This window comes from Coenobita brevimanus, chromosome 65, assembly GCF_032717465.1.
Source record: "Coenobita brevimanus isolate Jiangsu-jjx chromosome 65, ASM3271746v2, whole genome shotgun sequence".
NCBI lineage: Eukaryota > Metazoa > Arthropoda > Malacostraca > Decapoda > Coenobitidae > Coenobita > Coenobita brevimanus.
This window is the reverse complement of record NC_137018.1, coordinates 20,003,737-20,025,780: the sequence shown is the minus strand read 5'-3', so window position 1 is coordinate 20,025,780 and position 22,044 is coordinate 20,003,737. Positions and strand designations below refer to the sequence as shown.

The 22,044-nt window shown below is 44.8% G+C and overlaps 1 protein-coding gene across 1 annotated transcript in view; it reads left to right on the top strand.

Annotated features, from left to right (window-relative positions):
- Nup107 (nuclear pore complex protein Nup107) overlaps positions 1–22,044 on the top strand; it is a 399,651-nt gene that overhangs the window by 318,739 nt on the left and 58,868 nt on the right. The window contains exons 15-16 of the mRNA XM_080276587.1: positions 3,306–3,482; positions 8,740–8,925. Of these exons, the coding sequence (XP_080132713.1) occupies positions 3,306–3,482; positions 8,740–8,925 (363 nt within the window). The remainder of the gene's footprint in view (positions 1–3,305; positions 3,483–8,739; positions 8,926–22,044) is intronic.

Genomic DNA, 22,044 nt, shown 5'->3' with positions numbered 1-22,044 from the left:
ACCCCCTTCCAGGCCAGGCATTCAAGGACAAACAACACATCCGCCTAATCCTCCTCATCTTTATATGTTTGAGCCTACGAATGTCCTCCTTCTTCAGTGCTCTAGTCTGACTGTATCACAGCCCTAATAAATGCTTCATACAAGGTTCCCTTAGCACAGAGTGAGAGCTTTCTCAGTGTCAGGAGGGACCACTGAACTTCTTCCAACCACTCCTTACTCTCACCACCAAGCAAGCATGTCTCACCTCTAGCAGATATTATGTACCCCAAATACAGACTCCTTCACTCACACTCTGAGGAGACTCTCCAGAAAGATTTGTATGTTCTCCTTTACATACTACACACATAAAATCAGCATTATTTTGGAGCCTACTTCTGATGCCACTACATCTCTTTTGCATTCACTCATTACAAACACTGCAGAAGATGAGTTATGTCCCACACATTTGTGGCAAGATGCTCATGGCCACACTCCCTTTGGCTTGACTACTGTTACCTGACCTGGATTTCATCACTTATTTTACATGCATTTACTGTCAAACGTTTGTACTCCATTTCCTCTCTCCACTTCCTAAATCTTTCCTCCGTCACCCTCTCATTTTCTGTGATGAGCACCAAGTCACCAGCATGCAACACCCCCCATGGGGGTCCAGTTCAGAAGTCATGTAAGAGAGCTAGCACCAAAATTAATGAAAAAGAACTTAAAACTTACCCCTGATGCACACCAGCATTCATGGAAAACTTATCACTCAAACTGATGGGTGTGAAAACCCTCATACATTGCCATAGCCATTCTGTCTGTCCACTTCTTAATCTCAAGCTGTCTCATTGCCCACATCATGACCTCCCTAGGGACTCTGTCTTCTTTTCCAAATCAGCCAAAACGGAATACAGCTCTCTTATTCTCCTTGTATATTTTTCCTGAAACTATAGGACAATTCATATTGCATCAGTGGTCCCTTTGGTTGGTATAAGCCCCTAACTATACGTCATCAGTATTCACTGTTTTTGTTATAATTTCCAGGACTTTCTTCATGAACTTAATTATCTGTGTCAAAAACTTTATCATTCCTTTGTTCATTCAGGCACCATCTAATTCTTGTGTTGCTTCATGAGGAGTGTAGGAAACCAGGGCTAGGCAAGTTAGTCCTGACATTTAAGATGAGAGTGACCAGCCTCTCATCCCTGAGTGGCATTACGTGAGCAATAAACCCCAACCATCCCTTGGATATAAACCTGCACCAGCTCAATCCAATTGGAGTGCCTTAGTTATGCACTAAACCACCAGGCACCATAATTTGGTTATATGGTTACCACCCAGCATTGTAAATGGTTTCTTGGTGTACAGGAAATCATTTGGCTTGCCACCCAGTGTAGAGTCACCCATAAACAGAAGGAAGAAGAAAGAATGAAGGAAAGAAAGACAGTAGATGAAGGAAGGAAGAGAGGAAAGGGTGGTCACCTGAGAGCAGCATTACATTGAGTGAATGGATGGTGAGTGCTCTAGAGTGTCACAAAGATGTCCCTATAATTTCAGCTTTCCAGAGCATCACCCTCATGCACATATACAGTGACACATCAGCCAGTCCTCTGGAGCAACACATTCATATAAAATAGAATTTATCAAATCTGTAACCAAACCCACTCCTTTATCTTCAAAGGCATTCAGTATTTCAGCAGTCAACTGACTCACACCTGGCTCCATCCCCTTATGCATACTGTTGATTGCCCTGTCCACAGTACCAATATCAGACCTTTAGCCCACAGTACCAGTATCAACCAAAGGTCAGGGATCAATTGCTGAATCTGCCATCTCCAAAGTTTCCCTGTTTCAGTCAGATCTCTCATTCAGTAACAGGTTGTAATGCTTTCTCCAAGCATCAGAAGATCCTTACTATACACTGCAACCCTTCCCATATCATTGCTCATCTATGATTATTGCTGTTTTCCCTCATTATCTGTTGAGAAAGCTTATGACAGAATAGATAGGCAAGGTATGTGGAAGGTATTAAGAATATATGGAGTGGAGGGGAAATTGTTGAGTGCTGTGAAGAGTATGCCCGAGGGAGCTAGGGCTACGGTGTGAGTGGATGGTGAGCTGAGTGAGTTCTTTGATCTCAATGTGGGACTGAAACAGGGGTGTGTGATGTCTCCATGGCTGTTTAATATATATATGGATGGGGTTGTAAAGGAGGTGCAAGGTAGGGCAGTGGATGTGGGGGTTGCCCTAATGAATGAGGGTGAGATTTGGAAGCTTCCGGTGTTGCTGTTTGCTGATGATACAGTATTGTTGAGTGAAGATGAATGGGAGTTGCAAGGTTTGGTGAATGAATTTGGGACAGTGTGTAGGAGGAGGAAGCTGAAAGTTAATGTAAACAAAAGTAAAGTTATGGTGTTTGAGAGGAATGAAGTCACAGAGTGTGCAGTGAGGTTGGATGGTGAGGATATGGAGAATGTGAGTGCATTCAAGTACTTGGGTAGTGTGATGAGTAAGGATGGAACTTTGGGGGATGAAGTACGTGAAAGGGTACAGCAGGGAAGAAAGGTTGTTGGTACACTGAAAGCAGTGATGAGAAATAGGGAGGTGAGTATGGAAGTTAAGAAGTCACTGCATGATAGTATTGTGATCCCTACCCTGACGTATGGAAGCGAGGCGTGGACCTTGCAAGAGGGGAACAAGTCAAGAGTGAGAGCAGTGGAAATGAGTTACTTGAGAGGAGCATGTGGAGTGACATGGAGGGACAGGTTGACGAATGAAGAAGTGAAGGAACGTTGTGGGGTAGATGTGGATGTGGTTGAAAAGATTAGGAGAAATACACTGAGGTGGTTTGGACATGTGGAGAGAATGGAGAATGAAAGACTGACTAAGAGGGTGTATGTAGGTGAGGTGGAGGGAGGGAGAGGGAGGGGTAGACCGAGGATGAGGTGGAGGGATGGAGTTGAGAGGTATATGAGGGAGGGGGGGGTGAGTTGGCGGGAGGGGAGTCAAATGGTGGGTGACAGAGGGACTTGGAGGCGTTTTGTCTGCGGCCACCCTTTGCGGGATTAGGGCGTCGGGCTATAGATAGATAGATAGATCTGTTGAGCCACCTTTAGTACCACATTTCTCCTTTCAGCACCATTTAGGCTCTCCAGTAAGTCTCTGAGACTCAGAATATACCTTTTATTGAGCTTTACACCTAACTGTTAAGTATTCCTTTCTGTTGCTACCCGTTCTCAATTCCAGAATGTCTTCTCTCCTCTTTAATGGCAGTTTCCGCACCCTTGCAACATCACCACTGTACTAAACTTAGCGTCTTTTTCCAGGATGCACAAGACTCATTCACAGACTGGTTTGATCACTTTCACCAAAAAAGGCCCTCTGCTCCCAAAAAGCCTGCCCCAGGTTCAGGATTTGCTCATCAGGTGGCTTATGAGCAGGCAGAACAGCAGTATAAGGGAGAGCTGGAGCGCTGGAATCAGGCTTTAAAACTGATTACCAAAGTAAGTAGGAAAAATTGGAAATTTACAGTGATATTTATTTTAAGTCATTGCATTTGTCAACTTCTTTAGGTGTCAGATATGCTTTTATAAATGGAGACTACTAGTATATTAAGCTTGTCATAGATTGTTAAGTGAGTGTGAGAGTTTTTATTTGTTATAACATTTATTTGACCTATAATTGAATGAATACTGAAATCTCCTTTGGTGGCCACAATTTTTCTGTATAATGATTTGGAGATGCTGGAGGGCTGCCTTCCCATGGTGATGGGATGGAGGCCCTTATCCTTAAGAAGAGATATCCCAGCCTGAGTGAAGACTCAGCTGGACCCACAAAAGGTCCTCACCCTTCCCTCTCCTCCCGAAAGGGAGGATGGTGGACTGCTGAGATGGTACAAAGCTATGTTGCAGAGATACATTCTGCAGTTTTTCCAGTTGAGGACCTTCAGATTCTGCAGCCTTCCAGTCCCTTTTTTATTCTTCTTAGTCAGAGACATTGAGCTCAACCCTTGTGCACACAGAAACATATGCCGCAAATACAACAAGGAAATCACACACAGACTATGACAGGTGGTGGCTAAATCAGTAGAGAGATGGTCTGCTCTCCTAATCATAAATGGGAGTTCAGTTCTTTGCTTGAGGAGGGAGCAATTTAAGAAACTGAAATTCATAAAGTGGGCTTCTTGTCTACCGTAAGACCCACCAACATGTTATCAAAGCATCCCTGTTAATACTAGTACACCTTCCTGTATGAGACAGCCCCAGCATGTATTCATTGTGGATAGTGAGTGTTAGTGATGAAGTGGGGATATGCAGGTGTAGGTGTGTGGTACACAGAAGGACTGTTGGTCCTTAGGAAATGGATTGCTAAGCCTTTGCCCAGAGTCAGAGATACGTGAGTGCAGCTTCTGTAAAAGGTGGTTGCATCTCAGGTGCCCAGGCTTGCCATCACACAAATACCACACCATGTGAGGGACATGGTGGCTGTAGCCCGTGTGCGTGTGCACACACACACACACACACACACACACACAGAAGACCCTGCATGTGCAGAAACAAGAAACACACGATAAAGATCTTACAGTTACCGCAGACATCAATGGCATCAACAGAAAGACCACAGAAATGCACACATTTCTTCACACACACAACATTGACACAGTATTAATGCAAGCAACTAAAATTGCAAACAGGTCCAACACTTCACATTCACACATTTTACCACAGTTTGCATTGTTTGTAAAGGCTCCAACATGCCAACATGCATCAGCCTTGGTCACCCAGTGGTGGCTTTCCACACTGCGCAATCTTAGGCAGCCTTCTTATTCAGTTCCTTATCCCTGAGGTCACACTCGATGACCTTGTCCCAGGTCTTTTTCGGTCTGCCTCTTCCAACCATACCCCCAGCATTCACACTTCTCATTTTCTGCTCCCAAATGTCATCCTCCATCCTCTTCACATGCCCAGACCATCTCAATCTGCACGTCCTCAGCACAGCACCAATACATTCCAGTTCCATCCTTCCTCTTAACTCTTCAGTCATAAACCTAGCCCCTCCAGCCCTCACATTCAAGGACTCACTAACTGCACATCCATCTAATCATTGTCATTCCTGTACTTTTGAGCCTATGAGTAGCCCCTTCCATTGCTGCCCAGGTCTCACTACCATGCAGCATTACACTTTTAACATATGTCGCGTACAAAGATCCCTTAGCATGGATGGAGAGCCCTTTCAGTATCAATATCAGGAGAAGCAACAGCACCCTGAACTTCCTTCAACCACTCCTTACTCTAACCACAGAGCTAGCTCCCACCCCACCTCTAGCACATGTTCCACAACTAACAAAACTCAACCACACATTTGAGAGACTCACCAGCAAAATCAGTCCTTTTATGCATGACAATCTATATATGGTCTCCTTGACACATTGCACACCTGAAATCAGCATTAACTCGCAGTATGCCTCTAATACAGGTAATCAGCATAATCTCACAGTATGCCTCTAATACCACTCCATCTCTTATGCATCCCTGTTTCACAGATACCACAGAAGATGGAGTTGCTTCCCACACTCTTGTGGCAAACTGCATTGGCCACACTCCCTCTGCTTTGACAATACTACCATCAGCCGTAGATTGCTTTTGTTTTATCCTTACTTACTCTCAAACCCTTGTGCCCCATTCCATCTTTTCACTTCCTAAATCTTTCCTCCGCCTCCTTTTCATTCACTGCAATCAGTACCAAGTCATCAGCATACAACATCTTCTATGGGAGTCCATTTCTGAAGTCACACGAGAGAGCTTGAAGCACAATGACAATCTGTAAAGGACTAGAGACTGACCCCTGATGCACGCCAGCATTCACGGAAACCCATTACTCAATATCCCTTAACTCTCACCTCGGTGCGAACACACTCATACGTAACCATAATCACTCTAACCAATCACTTCTTAATCTCATGCATTCTCATTACCCACTTCTCCACCTCCATAGGGACTCTGCCAAAAGCTTTCTCTGAAGCTGGCAAACATGAATATGGCATCAGTGCTCCCTTTGCTTGGGATAAACCCAAGCAGTATCTCATCAATATTCACTCTTTAGTCATACCTTCAAGAACTCTGTCCATTACGTTCATTATCTGGTTCAAAAGTTTTATGTCTCTATAATTTCCTCTTTTCAGGGCATCACACTTTGCCTTGTACACATTTACAAGCACACTCTTCAGCCAATCATCTGGTACAACATATTTGTATAGAATCGTATTAATCAGATCAGTAACTAACCCCACTTCTGTATTTCCTGAGGCCTTCAGCATTTCAGGTGTTAACCCAAAATTGCCTGCTGCCTCCTCCAAATGCATCCTGTATATTGCTGTGCTCACAGTAGCAGCATGAATCAAAGGCCCAGGATCAAACACTGGATCAGCTGACAAACCTTTCCTGTTCCAGTCAAACTCCTTACTCAGCAGTTGTTTATAATGTCCTTTCCAGATGTCTTAATATCCTCACCGTCCACCGTAACCTTTCCCTCATCATTCTTCACACGCTCCTCACCTAAGATATCCCTGCTTTCCCTCTTCATCTGATTTGCCACCTTAAATACCATATTCTCCCTTTCAGTGCTATTTAGGTTACGGTATCAAGTAGAAGTCTCAGACTCAGAGTTTGCCTTGTTTACCTCCTTTCTGCCCTTGTGCTTGACAACCAGATATTTCTCTCTGTTACCACACCTTTTCCATTCCAGAAAAAACTTTCTTTTCTCCTTAACTGCAGCATCCACACCCTCATGCCATCACCATGTTACCTTATGTCTTGCGGGTCCTCTTGTCCATCCTCACACTGAATCAGTAACTCTTAGAATATTGTTGTTGAGAGCTCTGTACAGTTCATTAACACTTCTCTCAGCAGGTTCCTGTTCAGTGACAACATTACTCATTTTGCTGTAGAAGGTATCTCTTACTGCTTGGATTTTCAGCTTTATATTTTTCTCCTAGGTGCATAGTTCCACCTCTTTACCAGGTGCACCGTGTCATCATCCATCCATCCATCCATCCATCCATCCATCCATCCATCCATCATCCAATCCTATGTTGCGCCATGAGGAGCGTAGGAACCAGGGGCTAGGCAAGTTGGTCCTGACATTTAAGATGAGAGTGACCAGCCTCACTCATCCCTGAGTGGCATTATGTGAGCAATAAACCCCAACCGCCCGTTGGATATAAACCTACACAGGTTCAATCTGATTGGAGCACCTTAATTACCCACTAACCACCAAGTGCCATAATTAGGTTATATGGTTACCACCTAGTCTAGTAATTGGTTTCCTGGTGTACAGGAAACCATTTGGCTTGTCACTTAATGTAGAGTTACCCATAGGCAGAAGGAAGAGGGAAGAATGAAGGAAAGAAAGATAGAAGAGGGAGTATAAAGTCACCCATAAACAGAAGAAAGAGGAAAGAGTGAAGGAAAGAAAGACAGAAGAGGAAGGATGGAAGAGAGGAAAGGGCAGACACCCAAAGCAGCACTACATCGAGTGAGTGGATGGTGAGCGTCCCCACCTACCACTGCATATCAGTAATTTGTGTTGTTTCACACACTCTGTGCTCCCCATAACTTTTACATCCTTCACCAACCTCCTGTCAGCCCTCCTGACCAGGAAATGGTCTGTCTGTCTATTGTTTCCCTCAGCCTTATTCATAATCATCCTAATCATTCTTTTCTTAAAATGCACTTTGCACACGGTCGTGTTCATTGCCTCCCCAAGTTCAAGTATCCTTTCCCCTTCCACATTCCTGATAGCACACGTGCATCCCCCATGTACTCCTTCACAACCTTGAGCTGCATCACCCACATGACCATGTTAGTCCCCTCCCAAAACTACAATCTCATCATCCCCCATACCACTTACTGGACTTATCAAGTCGTTCCTGAATCTATCCCCCCCCCCACACACACACACACACATCATCTAAGCCAGATTGTGGAGCATACACCGATGTAAATGAAATTGTATGCTTGTTGAACAATATTTTCAATGTTATAATCCTTTCATTCACTTATTACATGCCTGACACATTCCACCCATTTTGCTACAACCAGCACACTCACTCCACCACATCCATCTACACTTCCCTTCTAAAATAGCTTATACCTGCAGTCCCTGCAGGAAATCTTTCTGGCTGATCCTCCATCTCTGTACCTAGTTTCTTGTACAGAGCCAACATTTACCTGCCTTCTGCTCATAGCCTCCACCATTTCCTGCTCTACCCTTCAAGCTTCCCACATTCCATGAAGCCACTCTGAACCTCTTGGGTGATTTAATTTCCTCAGGCTTGCTTTTGCTTCTTCTCCTCATTGATTCCCATAATTTGTTGTATGGAACACACAGCATTGTCTGCTATGTTTGTTTAGAACCAGCACATGGTTGGCAGGGTTAAATGATGGCACACTTCGGGTCTCTGTTGCAGTGACTTAGCCATTACTTTTCCCCTTTGTAGAAGGTTATGTCATTAGGTGTGAAAGTTTGGAAGCTGTGAGTTTAGAATTTTGCTCAAAATGCATTTGCTGTTACCATTGATCACTGGCTGTTATAATATCTGGCATATATACCATACAAAGTTGTCTGTTCTGCTTAACTTTATATTGTAACAGCCAGTCCCATATTATCTATTTGAGGTGCAGGGGCCTTAAGCAAGGCTTCCATAGTCCAGTGCATTAATCTGACAGTTTGTAATGTGTTTTATGGTTTTCATGTTTGCAGACTGCATGTGACCACCTATACAATGTGTTGCTGTTTCCTGAGGGAGGGTGGCTGGTTGACTCTGCCCTGGATGATCAAGATCAGGATATGCCTGGTGCAGAAGAAAGTGGGGAGCTACGGCCAGACTCACCAGAACCCAATCGTGCCCACCACCTCTCAGTTCTCAGGTCCATTTATATCCCTCAGGTAAGCTTATTTTGTTTTCAAACCATGATAAAGTCAAATCCAAATTATGTGGTTACCAGGTAACTGGAATTATCAGACAAATGGGAAAATTCACAGACTGTCAAGTATGTAAATAATATAACAGTGTGTGCCACTTTGATTGGCCACCCCTACACGGGTTAGTCACGTGAGACTGGGTGAAGTCAGGGGATCTGAAGAGAAGGCATTTCCAATAAAGGTCGTTTCCTAGTTAATCCCCTTTCCACTCCTTCTCCCCTCCCTTTCCCCTCCTCTAGTTTAGTCACCTTACATACTTCCGCATATCACCAGTCAGCTTTCTGCCATCAGTTAGTAAACAAGCACTCTCTCTGTTATCTTGTGTTGTCATATCTAGAGATTTGAACCCTGAAGCCTGAAGTCCAAACTAATCTTAACACATTGTGGTCACCTTGAAACAAAAGCTGGACAAATGCAACAGTCTTGAAATGGTGAACATTGTAAGACACCGTTAGCAAAATTTATCCATCCATCCATCATCCAATCCTACATTGCCCCATGGGGAGCGTAGGAACCTGGAGCTAGGCAGTTGGTCCCGACATTTAAGATGAGAGTGACCAGCCTCAGTCATCCCTGAGTGGCATTACATGAGCAATCAACCCGAACCACCCCTTGGATATAAACCTTCACCGGCTCAATCCGATTGGAGCGCAATAATTACCCACTAAACCACCAGGCGCCAAAATCTGGTTATATGGTTACCACCCAGCGTAGTAAATGGTTTCCAAACCATTTGGCTTGTCACTCAGTGTAGAGTCACCCACAGGCTGAAGGAAGAGGAAAGAATGAAGGAAAGAAAGACAGAAGAGAGAGTGTAAAGTCACCCATAGGCAGAAGGACAAGGAAGGAATGAAGGAAAGAAAGAAAGAAGATAATGGAAGGAAAGAAGGATGGAGAGAAAAGGGCAGACACCCGAGAGCAGCACTACATCGAGTGAGTGGATGGTGAGCACCCCCACCTACCACGAAATTCCATGAGTTATGAAGTCCCAGAGACCCAAGCTAATTTGTGTGTGTGTGTGTGTGTGTGTGTGTGTGTGTGTGTGTGTGTGTTCTTACCTAATTATATCATTACAGGAATGAGTCATGCTCATACTGTCCCATGTATTAAATAATTTTTATCATACATATCCTTAAATTTATGAATAGTTTTGGCACACACTATTTCATTTGGTAGTGTATTCCACTGATCAGTTGCCCTGTTTGGGAAACTGAATTTCCATATGTCTTTATCGCCTCTCTTTATGCAGTTTTTTGCAGTGTCCTCTTGCTGATGCTTCCCCATAGGTTATATATACATTTATGTCTATTTTCTCTTGCCCTCAGATACATTTATTATAGCATAGTCATGTCTCCTCTATTCCTCCTCTCTTGTTGTGTTGGTAGATTAAATTTTTCTAGTCTTTCTTTGTAGCATAGATTCCTTAAGCTTGATACCCATCTAGTAGCTGCCCTTTGTACTTATTCAATCTTATTCCTGTGTTTTTTGAGATGAGGATTCCAGACTACTGATGCATACTCCAGAGTTGGTCTGATGAATGATGTTATTTTGTTTTTCAGCTTGTCATCATTTATATATGTGAATGCCATTCTCATATTAGCAAGTAGTGTATATATGTTCTGAACGTTCTCACTGATGTGGTCAGCTGGAAATAGTCTGTTTGATAATGACTCCTAGATCCTTCTCCCTTTCTGATATATGTAGGGTTGCTCTTCTGAACTTATAATCCCAGTCTGGTCTTTTCTCACTTTTACCAAACTTAATTACATGACACTTGTCCACATTAAATTTCATTTGCCATTTATTGCTCCATTCATTAAGCCTATTTACTTCTTCTTGTGGCTCTACAAGAATCTGTGTCAGTAATTTTCCTTTGTATTTTTGCATCATCCGTAAACATATTTAGATAGCTTTCATTTTCAATGTTACTGTCTGTCATTTATATATACTAAAAACATAATTGGTGCCAGCACTGAGCCTTGTGGAACTTCGCTAGTAACTTCCCTCCATGATGAGTAATTTCCCCTCAATACTGGTCTCATTTCCCCTTTTTCATAGAAAATCTTGCATCCAACAGTATAGATTGCCATGGATACCTCCTTGATGGTACAGTTTCCTTTAAAGTCTTTGGTGCGGTACTCTGTCAAATGCTTTCTTGAAATCTAAAGAGATACTGTCCACCCATCCTTCTCTTTTCTATGATGTTTCTGTAACTCTATCATAGTAGCTTAATAGATTAGTAACACATGATTTTCATCCATCCATCCATCATCTAATCCTACATTGCCCCATGAGAAGTGTAGGAGCCTGGGGCTAGGCAGTTGGTCCCGACATTTAAGATGAGAGTGACCAGCTTCACTCATCCCTGAGTGGCATTACATGAGCAATCAACCCCAACCACCCCTTGGGTATAAACCTTCACCGGCTCAATCCAATTGGAGCGCAATAATTACCCACTAAACCACCAGGCGCCAAAATTTGGTTATATGGTTACCACCCAGCGTAGTAAATGGTTTCTTGCTGCACAGGAAACCATTTGGCTTGTCACTCAGTGTAGAGTCACCCTCAGGCTGAAGGAAGTGGAAAGAATGAAGGAAAGAAAGACAGAAGAGGGAGTGTAAAGTCACCCATAGGCAGAAGGACAAGGAAAGAATGAAGGAAAGAAAGACAGAAGAGAATGGAAGGAGAGAAGGATGGAGAGAAAAGGCCAGACACCCAAGAGCAGCACTACATCGTGTGAGTGGATGGTGAGCTCTCCCACCTTTCTAAAACCAAACTGCCATTCAGTTATCATACTATGTTCTTACTTGATGTTTTCTAGTGTCTTACAACACTGGTCAGTGATACTGGTCAGTAGTTGAGTGGACTCTTTCTGTTCCCTTTTTTGAATAGGGGAACAATGTTTGCTTTCTTCCAAATATCAGGTAGTTTACCATGACCTAAGGATTCCTTGAACATTAAATACAATGGTCTGCTTAACTCTTCTGCACATTGATGTAGCACCCTACCTCATCAGTGATGGACTGTATTTTATCTTAGCTTTGGTTTTGCTTCGGATATAGCTGTAAAATAGCTTAGGTTGATCACTACTTTTATAATGTCTTCCTCAAACTGTCTCTGAGCCTCCCTCCTTATGTTTGTATAATCATTTCTTGCCTGTTTATGGTTGTTGTATACCCTCTCACTATTGTGTCTTCTGTATCTATTCCACAGCAGGTCTCTTGTTGTATTTTTTTATTTTGATTTTTTACATTCTGTATTAAATTAGTTTTTTATTTTCATTTCTGTTTCTTTGTGCTGAGGGATATAATTTTGGACTCCTGTTTCATAAAGATCACAGAATTTTCTATATATAATATTAAAATATTCTATATATAATATTAAAATGTTCTGGAAAGAGGTGAAGAGAGTAAGACAGGGTGAAAGTGAGGTTTGTAGGGGCGTCTATCTATCTATCTATATACCTAGGCTGCTTCCCCCAAGGAAAGGGAGGTAGCCGAGACAGGACGACACACTCCCCATTTACTCATCCATTCAAACACATTCATTCGCATCTTAGCCCCAAAGGGGAGAACGGACAGATCCTCACCGCACCACACCGCACAAGGGTCAACTGTGCAATGCAATCAGTGACATCCGCAGCAGGGCCCGACAGCAGAGCTGGTTAACCCCTGCCACATCATAACAGACTCATCCCCTTACCCGCACCTGACCTGAAATAGCTGATCAGACCAAATGCGGGAGAATATCTCCTCAGGGCTTCATCATCACTTATTCATTCACAATTTCTCTCCATTTATGTCTGTCACGCACAGCCACTTTTCCTTGCTCAACAGACATCCCTCTCGCATCCAGGGCTCTCTTCACACTGTCCATCCATCCTATTCGTGGTCTTCCTCTCAGCCTTACACCTCTCACATCAGATCTAGTTATCTTTTTCACCAATCGCTCATTATCCATTCTCTCCACATGCCCAAACCATCGCAACACCCTCTGCTCAACTCTACCAGCCATCTCCTGAACAACTCCAGTTCTTCTTTGCACTTCATCATTCCGCACCCGATCCATATGCGTCACTCCACACATACTCCTCAGACACCTCATCTCCATTACATTCAAACTTTTCCTCTCTGCTACACCCATATTCCATGTTTCAGCCCCATATAATGCAGTCGGTACCACAACACCCTCATACAGCCTTCTCTTTACATCCGTTCTAAGCGAACGACATCTAAACACTTTTTTCATTCCTCTCAGCACCTTTCCTACTTCATTTATTCTAAACTTCACCTCTGCATCTATTCTTCCATCCACAGCAACATGTGATCCTAGATATTTCAAACACTCTACCTCCTCAAACAACTCGCCATTCAAAACTATATTCATACCCCTACCATCTACCAACCTCGTACACTTCATCACTTTATTCTTATTCTCATTTACTTTCAATTTCCTCCTTTCACACACCCTTCCAAACTCCTCTACCAACTGTCTCAATCTCTCCTCTGAATCAGCCACCAGTGCAGTATCATCTGCAAACAGCAGCTGCTTCAGATTCCACTCTCCACCATCAGCATTCACCAGACTCAGACCTCCACCTAAAACTCTTGCATTCACCTCCCTTACAACACCATCCATGTAAATATTAAACAACCAAGGCGACATCACACATCCCTGTCGCAGCCCCACTCTCACAGGAAACCAATCACTCACAGCATTTCCCACTCTTACACACGCTCTACTATTTACATAAAAACTTTTCACCTCTTTTAGTAACCTACCATCAAGTCCATACAATCTTAAAACAGTCCACAAAGTCTCCCTATCAATTCTATCATACGCTTTCTCTAAATCCATAAATGCCCAAAACACATCCTTGCCTTTCACTAAATACTTTTCACACACTTGTCTCACCGCAAACACCTGATCCACGCATCCCCTCCCTCTCCTAAAGCCACACTGCTCATCACCAATCACTCCCTCTGTACCCTCTCTAACTCTCATAATTAACACTCTACCATACACCTTACCTACAACACTCAACAGACTTATACCCCTAAAGCTAGTACATTCATACTTATCACCCTTGCCTTTATACAGTGGAACCATACAAGCACTTGCCCAGTCAACTGGCACCATACCTTTCACAAAGCACACATTCAACAGTCTTACTAACCAGTCAACAATAGTCACTCCACCACCTTTCAGGCATTCCACAGCATACCCATCCATACCTGCAGCTTTCCCTGTTTTCATCTCCTTTACTGCCTTCTCCACTTCCTCCTTCGTGATCAAAGAATCATTCAACTCTCCCAACACATTTATTCCTTGCACCTTTCCATCCGCCACAATCTCAGCCACCCTTTCCTCCTCTACATTTAACAATCTTTCAAAATACTGTGCCCATCTCTTCCTTACTGCATCCATCTCATTTAACATCCTTCCATCCTCTGCTTTTACTCGTTCTTCCTTCCCAGACTCTCCCTTTCGCACCCTTTTCACCTCCTTTCAAAACATTTTCTTATTCTGTTGAAAATTCTGTGTTAGCCGCCTACCCCACCTCTCATCTGCTGCCACTTTAGCATCATGCACAGCCCTTCTCGCCCTATTCCTCTTTTCCTTATACCTCTCATATGACATCTCATCCTTCCTCTGCAGCCACACTTCATATGCACATCTCTTCTCAGCCACAGCCATACTTACTTCCTCGCACCACCATTCACTTCCTTTTCTTACACCACCACCCACACGTCTCACACCACACATCTCTTCTGCATGCCCCACCACCCACACGTCTCACACCACACATCTCTTCTGCATGCCCCACCACAGCACTCTTAAATAACTGCCATTCCTCCTCCACACTGCCATTTTCCCAAGTGAAAGGGGAATGAAAGATAAAAATGGTAGATTACTAATGGAGAAGGGAGAAAAAGTGAGAAGATGGAGAGAACACTTTAAGGAATTGTTGAACATACAGGATGGAAGTAATGCGAGTATAAGTGGCTGGGGAATGGCTGGGAGATGGAGGGAGGTGAGAAGACAGGAAGTAATCAGTAGGATAGAAGTTGTGGAAGCAATAAAGAAAGTTAAATTGGGGAAAGCCCCAGGAATTGATGGAGTGTGTGGTGAAATGCTGAAGCATGGGGGAGAGATAGTAGTAGAATGGATGTGGAAGATGTGTAGATTGGCCTGGGAGGAAGGTAGAGTCCTGGAGGATTGGAAGTCAGGTATAATTATTCCCTTGTACAAAGGAAAAGGGGAAAAAGAAGTGTGTGGTAATCATAGGGGCATTTGTCTTACTAGTATAATAGGAAAAGTGTATGGTAGGATACTTATTGACAGAGTTAGAGAAAGAACAGAGGAATTAGTTGGAGAAGAACAGAATTGTTGATTTTTCTTTGTTAAGATTGCAATTCTTCCTCCCTTTCTTAAATTTCTGTCTCTTCTCCATATATTGTATTCCTTTAAGTTTAGGGTATTGTTTGATATCTTTAGGGTTAATTTTGTTTCTGTTCCTTTTCTTTGGTATAGTCTTCTATCTCTAATAATTTAGACACCATTCCAACTACATTTGAGTACATTAATGTAATCATCTTGTTTACATACAGTAATCCCTCTGATATCCGAACATCCCCCACTAACCGGACATAATCATCCCAGGATCCAATATTCCCAAAATGGTCCGAAAACCGCAAAAAAATCTAAAAAAAAAAAAAAAAAAAAAGATTTTTTCCCGCCCGTAATTTGAACTTGGCGCGCAGGGTGCAGAACAGCTTTGTTGTGGCGCATCATTCCTCCGGCGTCCGCTAGAACGCCCCTGCATCCTCCCCACTTTCCGCCTGTCTCTCGTCACAAGTGCACGCTCGTCGTCATGGCTGCCCACGTGCTCGCTTTTGTGGTGGTGCCTTGCCTGCTGCAGGCACTCCTGCTGCTCTCGTGCCTCTCCTTCGTGTGAGTGATGATGGCCCTGCCGCCTGAGAAGAGGAAGAGAGTGGTGTTGATTCTGGAGAAGAAACGGGAGATATTGGAGAAAGTAGATGCTGGGTTGTCTTCGTCCCACATCCTCTGCGAGTTCAACCTGGCCTGATCTACTTTGTTTGATATTAGGAGATCCCGAGACAAACTAATGCAGTACACAGCTTACTTCTCGTCGAGAAGCAAACGCAACGTGGAGAGGAAGGTGATGTTTACTCCCAAGTTTGCTGAAGTCGACCGCTTCACGTTGATTTGGTATCGACAGCAACATGCTGCTGGTGTAATGGTACGTGGTACGGAGCCAAAGGCTGCTGCTGAGAAGTTCACCAGGCTTCACGACACCCTAGACTTCAAGGCATCCGAGGGTTGGCTCTTCACGTTTAAGTTACGGCATGGCCTTACCAACCGTAAAGCTCACGGCGAAGCTTTGGACGCTAACGAGGATGGAGTTGACGAGTTTCGGCACAAGGTGAAGGGCTTGATCGACAGGGAGGGCCTCCCTCTCGGTCAAGTCTACAACGGTGACAAAACTGGATTATTCTATCGTTCTTTGCCAACGAACACTCTAACCGAGGAGACAGAGAGGCGTGTACCTGGCCACAAGCTCTCCAAGGAACAGATATCTGCTTTGTGTTGTGCCAATGCTAACGGCATGCACCGGCTTAAGCCCGTTATTGTTGGCCGTGCAAAGCAGCCTCGGTGTCTTCGTGGGGTGATGGATGTCCTTCCTGTCGTCTGGTACCATTCTTTGAAGGCATGGTTTACAGCCCAGATCTTCAAAGACTGGTTCCATCGCCATTTTGTCAAGGAGGTCATGAATTACCAGACGGAGACACTGGGAATCCCACACGACCAGGTAAAGGCCCTCCTTCTCCTCGACAATGCACCTGCCCACCCTTGCGACAAGGACTTGGTGGCTGAGAATGGCTGGATTAGGTACATGTTTCTGCCACCTAATACGACTGCTCTCATCCAACCAATGGACCAAGGAGTGATCGTGGCAACGAAGAGGCTATACCGAAAGAAGTTCCTTGACGAGGTGATGGTTGTTCTCGAGGACGAGGATGAGCGCAGGGAGGGACGGGACATGCGAGGCCAGTGGACTTCGGAAAACCTTCGCTGCTACAACATCAAGTCTGCAATCTACAACTGGGCCAGTGCATGGAAGGAAATCCCTGTCAAGACTCTAGAAAATGGTTGGTCTCGTGTGCTTCTCGGAACGGATGTGGAGTACAGTTTCCTAGGTTTTGACATGGATGTCTTCCATGCATGTCTATGTACGCATGGCGTCGATGTTGATGTGGACGGTGTGCATGAGTGGTTGGATGATGACGAGGGCGATCCTGGGTATCAGACATTGTCTGATATCGAGATCACATCTTCAGTTGCAGGTGTCAGTACCCAGCTTGAAGATTCCGACAAGGATGGCGACGATGATGCAGACTCTTCTCAGCATGACACAACTCCAGCCATCCCCAAGCTGAGCGCACTCTGGGAACACCTAGAATTCGTTCTGGACTACCTGGAACACCCGGACTGCGACAGGGAGATGGGGCCCTTGGGACTTGTGGAGGAAGTGCGTGCTTTCAGGCAGCGCATCATCAGTCGTCAGAATCGTCATTCCTTGCGTCAATCAACGATTGACAGTTTTTTCAGGCCCATGACCCCCACTGTGCCCAGCCCTGGCTCCACTCCGTTGCTCCCCAAGACAGGCCCTCATGCTCCGAGCCACAGCCCAGCACAGCAGCCGCGGTGGAGTCACCACTCGAAGTGAGTTTGCGTCTGTCTTCAGAGTCGTCTGCAGTGGGTACTCCATCACCACGACCCAGCTACGCACCCCTAGGTCACCTGCCAGTGATACTCTCAGACTCTGACAGTGAATAGACACCAAGAACTTCTCCACTAGACCACATGGGAATTTACAGTGTTGTGCAGTGAAAAAAAACAGTTCATTGTGTTAAGGATTTACAGTTGTGAGCGAAAAGACAAACAATTTTTGAACTAAATTTAACGTAAATTAACGTGTGTTTTTGCTTTAGAAAATGGTTATAAGAGTGGAAAGAGTTAAAGTGCAGAGTGCAACACTTATTAAGTTACAATGGAGCATAAGTTAGACAAGAGTGCGCACTGTGAAGAGAATGGACTTCTGAGTGCGAATGACTAAGTTCAGTGCAAGACTTCATGAACAGTGTACTGCAAGTGCTTCAGGAAATCCTTCTTACTGTCAGAGTCCGAGAGGAGGCGGTTATTCATCGAGATGGTCATGGACTTGCTGTAAGTAGGCAGAATGTTTCATACTGTACTCTACTGTATTTTCCATACTATACTTACCTCAAACACCTCATTTCACTCTTTTATGTCACTTATTGGTGTGAATATGCTGTGTCTTAGGTGCTATGCATGTGCAGTAGGAAGGTGTTTTTCTGAGTCAGGCAAGGTTAGGGTCCATAACTACCAGTCCAGGAGCCAGGGACTTGTAAGTACCCAGAATGCTGAATATTGTATGAACCTACCTCAAAAACTTCATTTTATGTTTCTTTTGCTTTTATTTCAGTCTTTTATGTCCCTTATTGGTGTGATTTGGGTCTTAAATAGGTGCTATGCATGTCCAGAGGGAGTTTTATAGGTGTTTTTCTGATTTAGGGTCCATAAGTACAAGTCCATAAGCTGGGGCCCAATGTCCGGACAGGACCACTATCCGCACCTGCCTATGGCTCTGTTACGTCGGATATTGGAGGGATTACTGTACTTGTCATAACTTGGGTCTACTACCTTCCTCCTTTTTATTCCCAGTTAGTTTTGTACCACTTTTGTACGTGCAGTGCAGTTACTTTGTAAAAAAAATGTGCTCTTCCTCTGATCTTCCCCCATTCTTTGTTTTTGCCACCTCCCTTTTCTCTTTTAGTATTCCCAATTCCTCTTTAGTTAGGCATCTTTTTATCTGTACCTTTTTAAATTCCTCTTTTCCAAGAGTTTGTTTGCATTTTTTTTGTATTTCCTCCTCAGTGTTCACACTGGAAGGTTACTTTCAGTGGCCTTGACTTATTTCTCTTATATTTCCCTAGCCATCTATGTTCCTCTATGTCTTTATTACAGATTTTCTCTGATACTTCCTTCAGTATGCTCATTATATTTGCCATCTCCTTTTTGTCTCGATTTTTTTTTTTTTTTTTTTTTTTTTTCTTCCTCATGTATACTAGCCCTTTAACTGCAGGTGTCTTTCCAGAATGACATTGAAAAAACTGGACCAAACCGCGGGTGTCATTCTGGAATGTTCGTGAATATTTTGAACACCGCGCGTTTTTTCTGTGCGCAAATTGTTTCACGCAAGAGTAGCTGTCGAGTTCTTTCACGCCAGCCCTCCCACACCTCCCTCCTCTCACCCCCCAGGGGCCCTCCCCCACCCCTCCCCTGACACGCATCAATCAGTATCTGTCCAGCTCTGTGCATGATAATGGCTCTCCGTCCCAAGTCATCATCGCTCGCTTCCTCCTCGGAAATTCCTAGTGCTAGTGTGCCTTCGACCTCTACACCGAAGAAGGAACTGCCGACGGTGAGGCAGAAGGGGTTGAGCACCCCAGAAATTAGGACAGAGCTGGATAAAACTGTAAGTACAACTCTGGATTGTGGCAGTGAGAGTGATACACTTACCGCAAGCAGTGATGATTATGCACTTTTTGCTGGGGAACCGGTTATGGTTGAACAATTGGGCAGTGACAGTGATGAAATTGTACAGGTTGTCTCCCCCCCACTGCCCACAACTTACTCTGGAAAAGGGAAGGCGCCCATGGGGAAAATGGGTGTAGCACGTGGGAAGGGAGTGAAGCGTAAACTTACTTCTCCTACACCTGGCCCTAGCAAGCATTTCCCACCACTTTCCCGTTCCCCTAGCCCTATTGCCCTCACATCATCTTCATCTTCTGCCGTGCCCTATCCTCAGTCAACATCATCTGAGGAATATGAATTCCCACAGCCTGCACAGCGAGGGAAGGCAGGCCGTGCAGGCCAGGCAGGCAGGGTAAGCAAGGCAGGCCGGCCTAGAACAAAGGGGATGCGTGGCAGTATGAGGGCAAAGCAGGGTGATAAGCGAGGTGATAAGCGGGGAAAAAAGGGTCAGGTTTCACCACACACCAGGTCAGTAACCCCCCCGCCTGGCCCCCGCCCAGCTCCCTCCCCCTCACCACCACCCCACTCACTCCCCTCCCGCTCACCTCCTGCCTCACCCATTGCCTCCACCACAACTCCTTCCCACTGGGAAAAGAGTGCAATGCGACCTGCCACTGCCACTGAACCACGCACCGGGAAAGTGGATGCATTTGTTTGGTCTGACGGTGCTGATTTTCAGCCACACAATCCGCCGTTTGATATGACAAACGCCGGAATACAGCCTGCCTTTCCATGCAACGAAGGAGATGACTTTGTGGACTACTTCCTGTCCTTCATGGATGACGAAATCGTGCAATTTGTCAGCGATGAGACCAATAGGTATGCAGCTCAGTGTGCAACAGAAGGGCTGGGACCTATTGGCTCACCAAAGCAAGTGTCGTGGTTGCCTGTAGGGATCAGAGAGCTGTATGTGTTCTTTGCTGTCATGTTCTTGATGCCCCATGTCAAGAGACAAGAGTTGGAGGAGTACTGGCTGGTTGATGACATCACTTCAATCCCAACATTCGGCAAATACATGTCACGAGATCGGTTCCGACAGCTGCTAGGATACCTGCACTTCGCTGACAATGAAAACCCGTCCCAAACTGACCCTTTGTGGAAAGTGAGGGATTTCCTCAACAGGATTAGGGATCGATTTATGCAATTTTTCTGTCCTATGCAAAAAGTTATCATAAATGAATCCCTGGTATTGTTAAGAGGACGTCTCAAATTCATGCAGTACATCCCCAGCAAACGCCACCGCTTTGGGATAAAGTTTGTGCTGTGTGACTGTGAGACGGGGTATATCCTTGACTTCGTAATCTACTCTGCTAGCACAATGGACGTGGACAGGAACGACCCCCTTGGTTTCTCTGGCTCCGTTGTAAAAGTGCTGATGGAGAGGTGTTTTGGTGGGAATCATGTGCTGTACACGGACAGTTACTACACAGCACCGAAACTCGCCAAATACCTGGCTGAACACGGCATTGGCACTGTTGGCACTGTACGGAGCCACAGGAAAGAGTGGCCAAGTTTCCCTGAAGCATCATCCTCATCCAAGGGAGATGTGCACCTGAAGAAGTCTGACAAGCTTCTGGCGATCAGGTGGCACAACAAGAAGGTTGTGAATATCCTTAGCACCATCCACAAGGGGGAATTGCAGAGAACTGGGAAGGTCAGCTACAGGACGGGAGAGCCAATCATGAAGCCCGATGCCGTCATTGACTATAATATCAACATGAGACCTGTTGATAAGTCAGACATGATGATTGGCGAGATAGACTGTCTCAAGAGAAACACCCGATGGTACAGGAAGGCTTGCCTCCACATGCTCGATATGTGCATGCTCAACGCCTTCCTCCTCTACAAGACACAAGTCGGGGGCATAAGGCAACCATCCCTGAGACAGTTCTCCAAGACTGTCGTGCAGCAGCTGCTTGCACGATTTGGTCAGGTGACGGCATTGGTCCCGAGGCGACACTCTGACACACAACCTGACCGTCATGAGTGTCGTAATTACATGAGCCAGCACCAGCTTGTGAAATTGCCTCTCACCACAGGCGGCAGGTTGTCACAGGGCAGCTGCACAGTGTGTCATAACACCACACATAGGCCTCGGGCGAGAAAAATGAGCACACACCAGTGCCAGGAATGCCAAGTCGCTCTCTGTGTGACTCCGTGCTTTGCCAAGTACCACTCTCTGAGTAAATACTGACAGTGACAGTGATATACAGTGATGCGACAGTGACATGCTTTACCAATAATTGTATAAGGGATAATGTAGTAATAAGGGATATTTTGCCTAGAAAACAATGTAAATATTGACCAGTATAATAAGTGATATGGTAATAAGAAAATCTGCGGCACTGCTGTGATCCTGTGATGCGACAGTGACGTGCTTTACAAATTCATTCATCATTCATTGCCAGACGCCATGTATCCCAAACAGGGTGGCCAAGG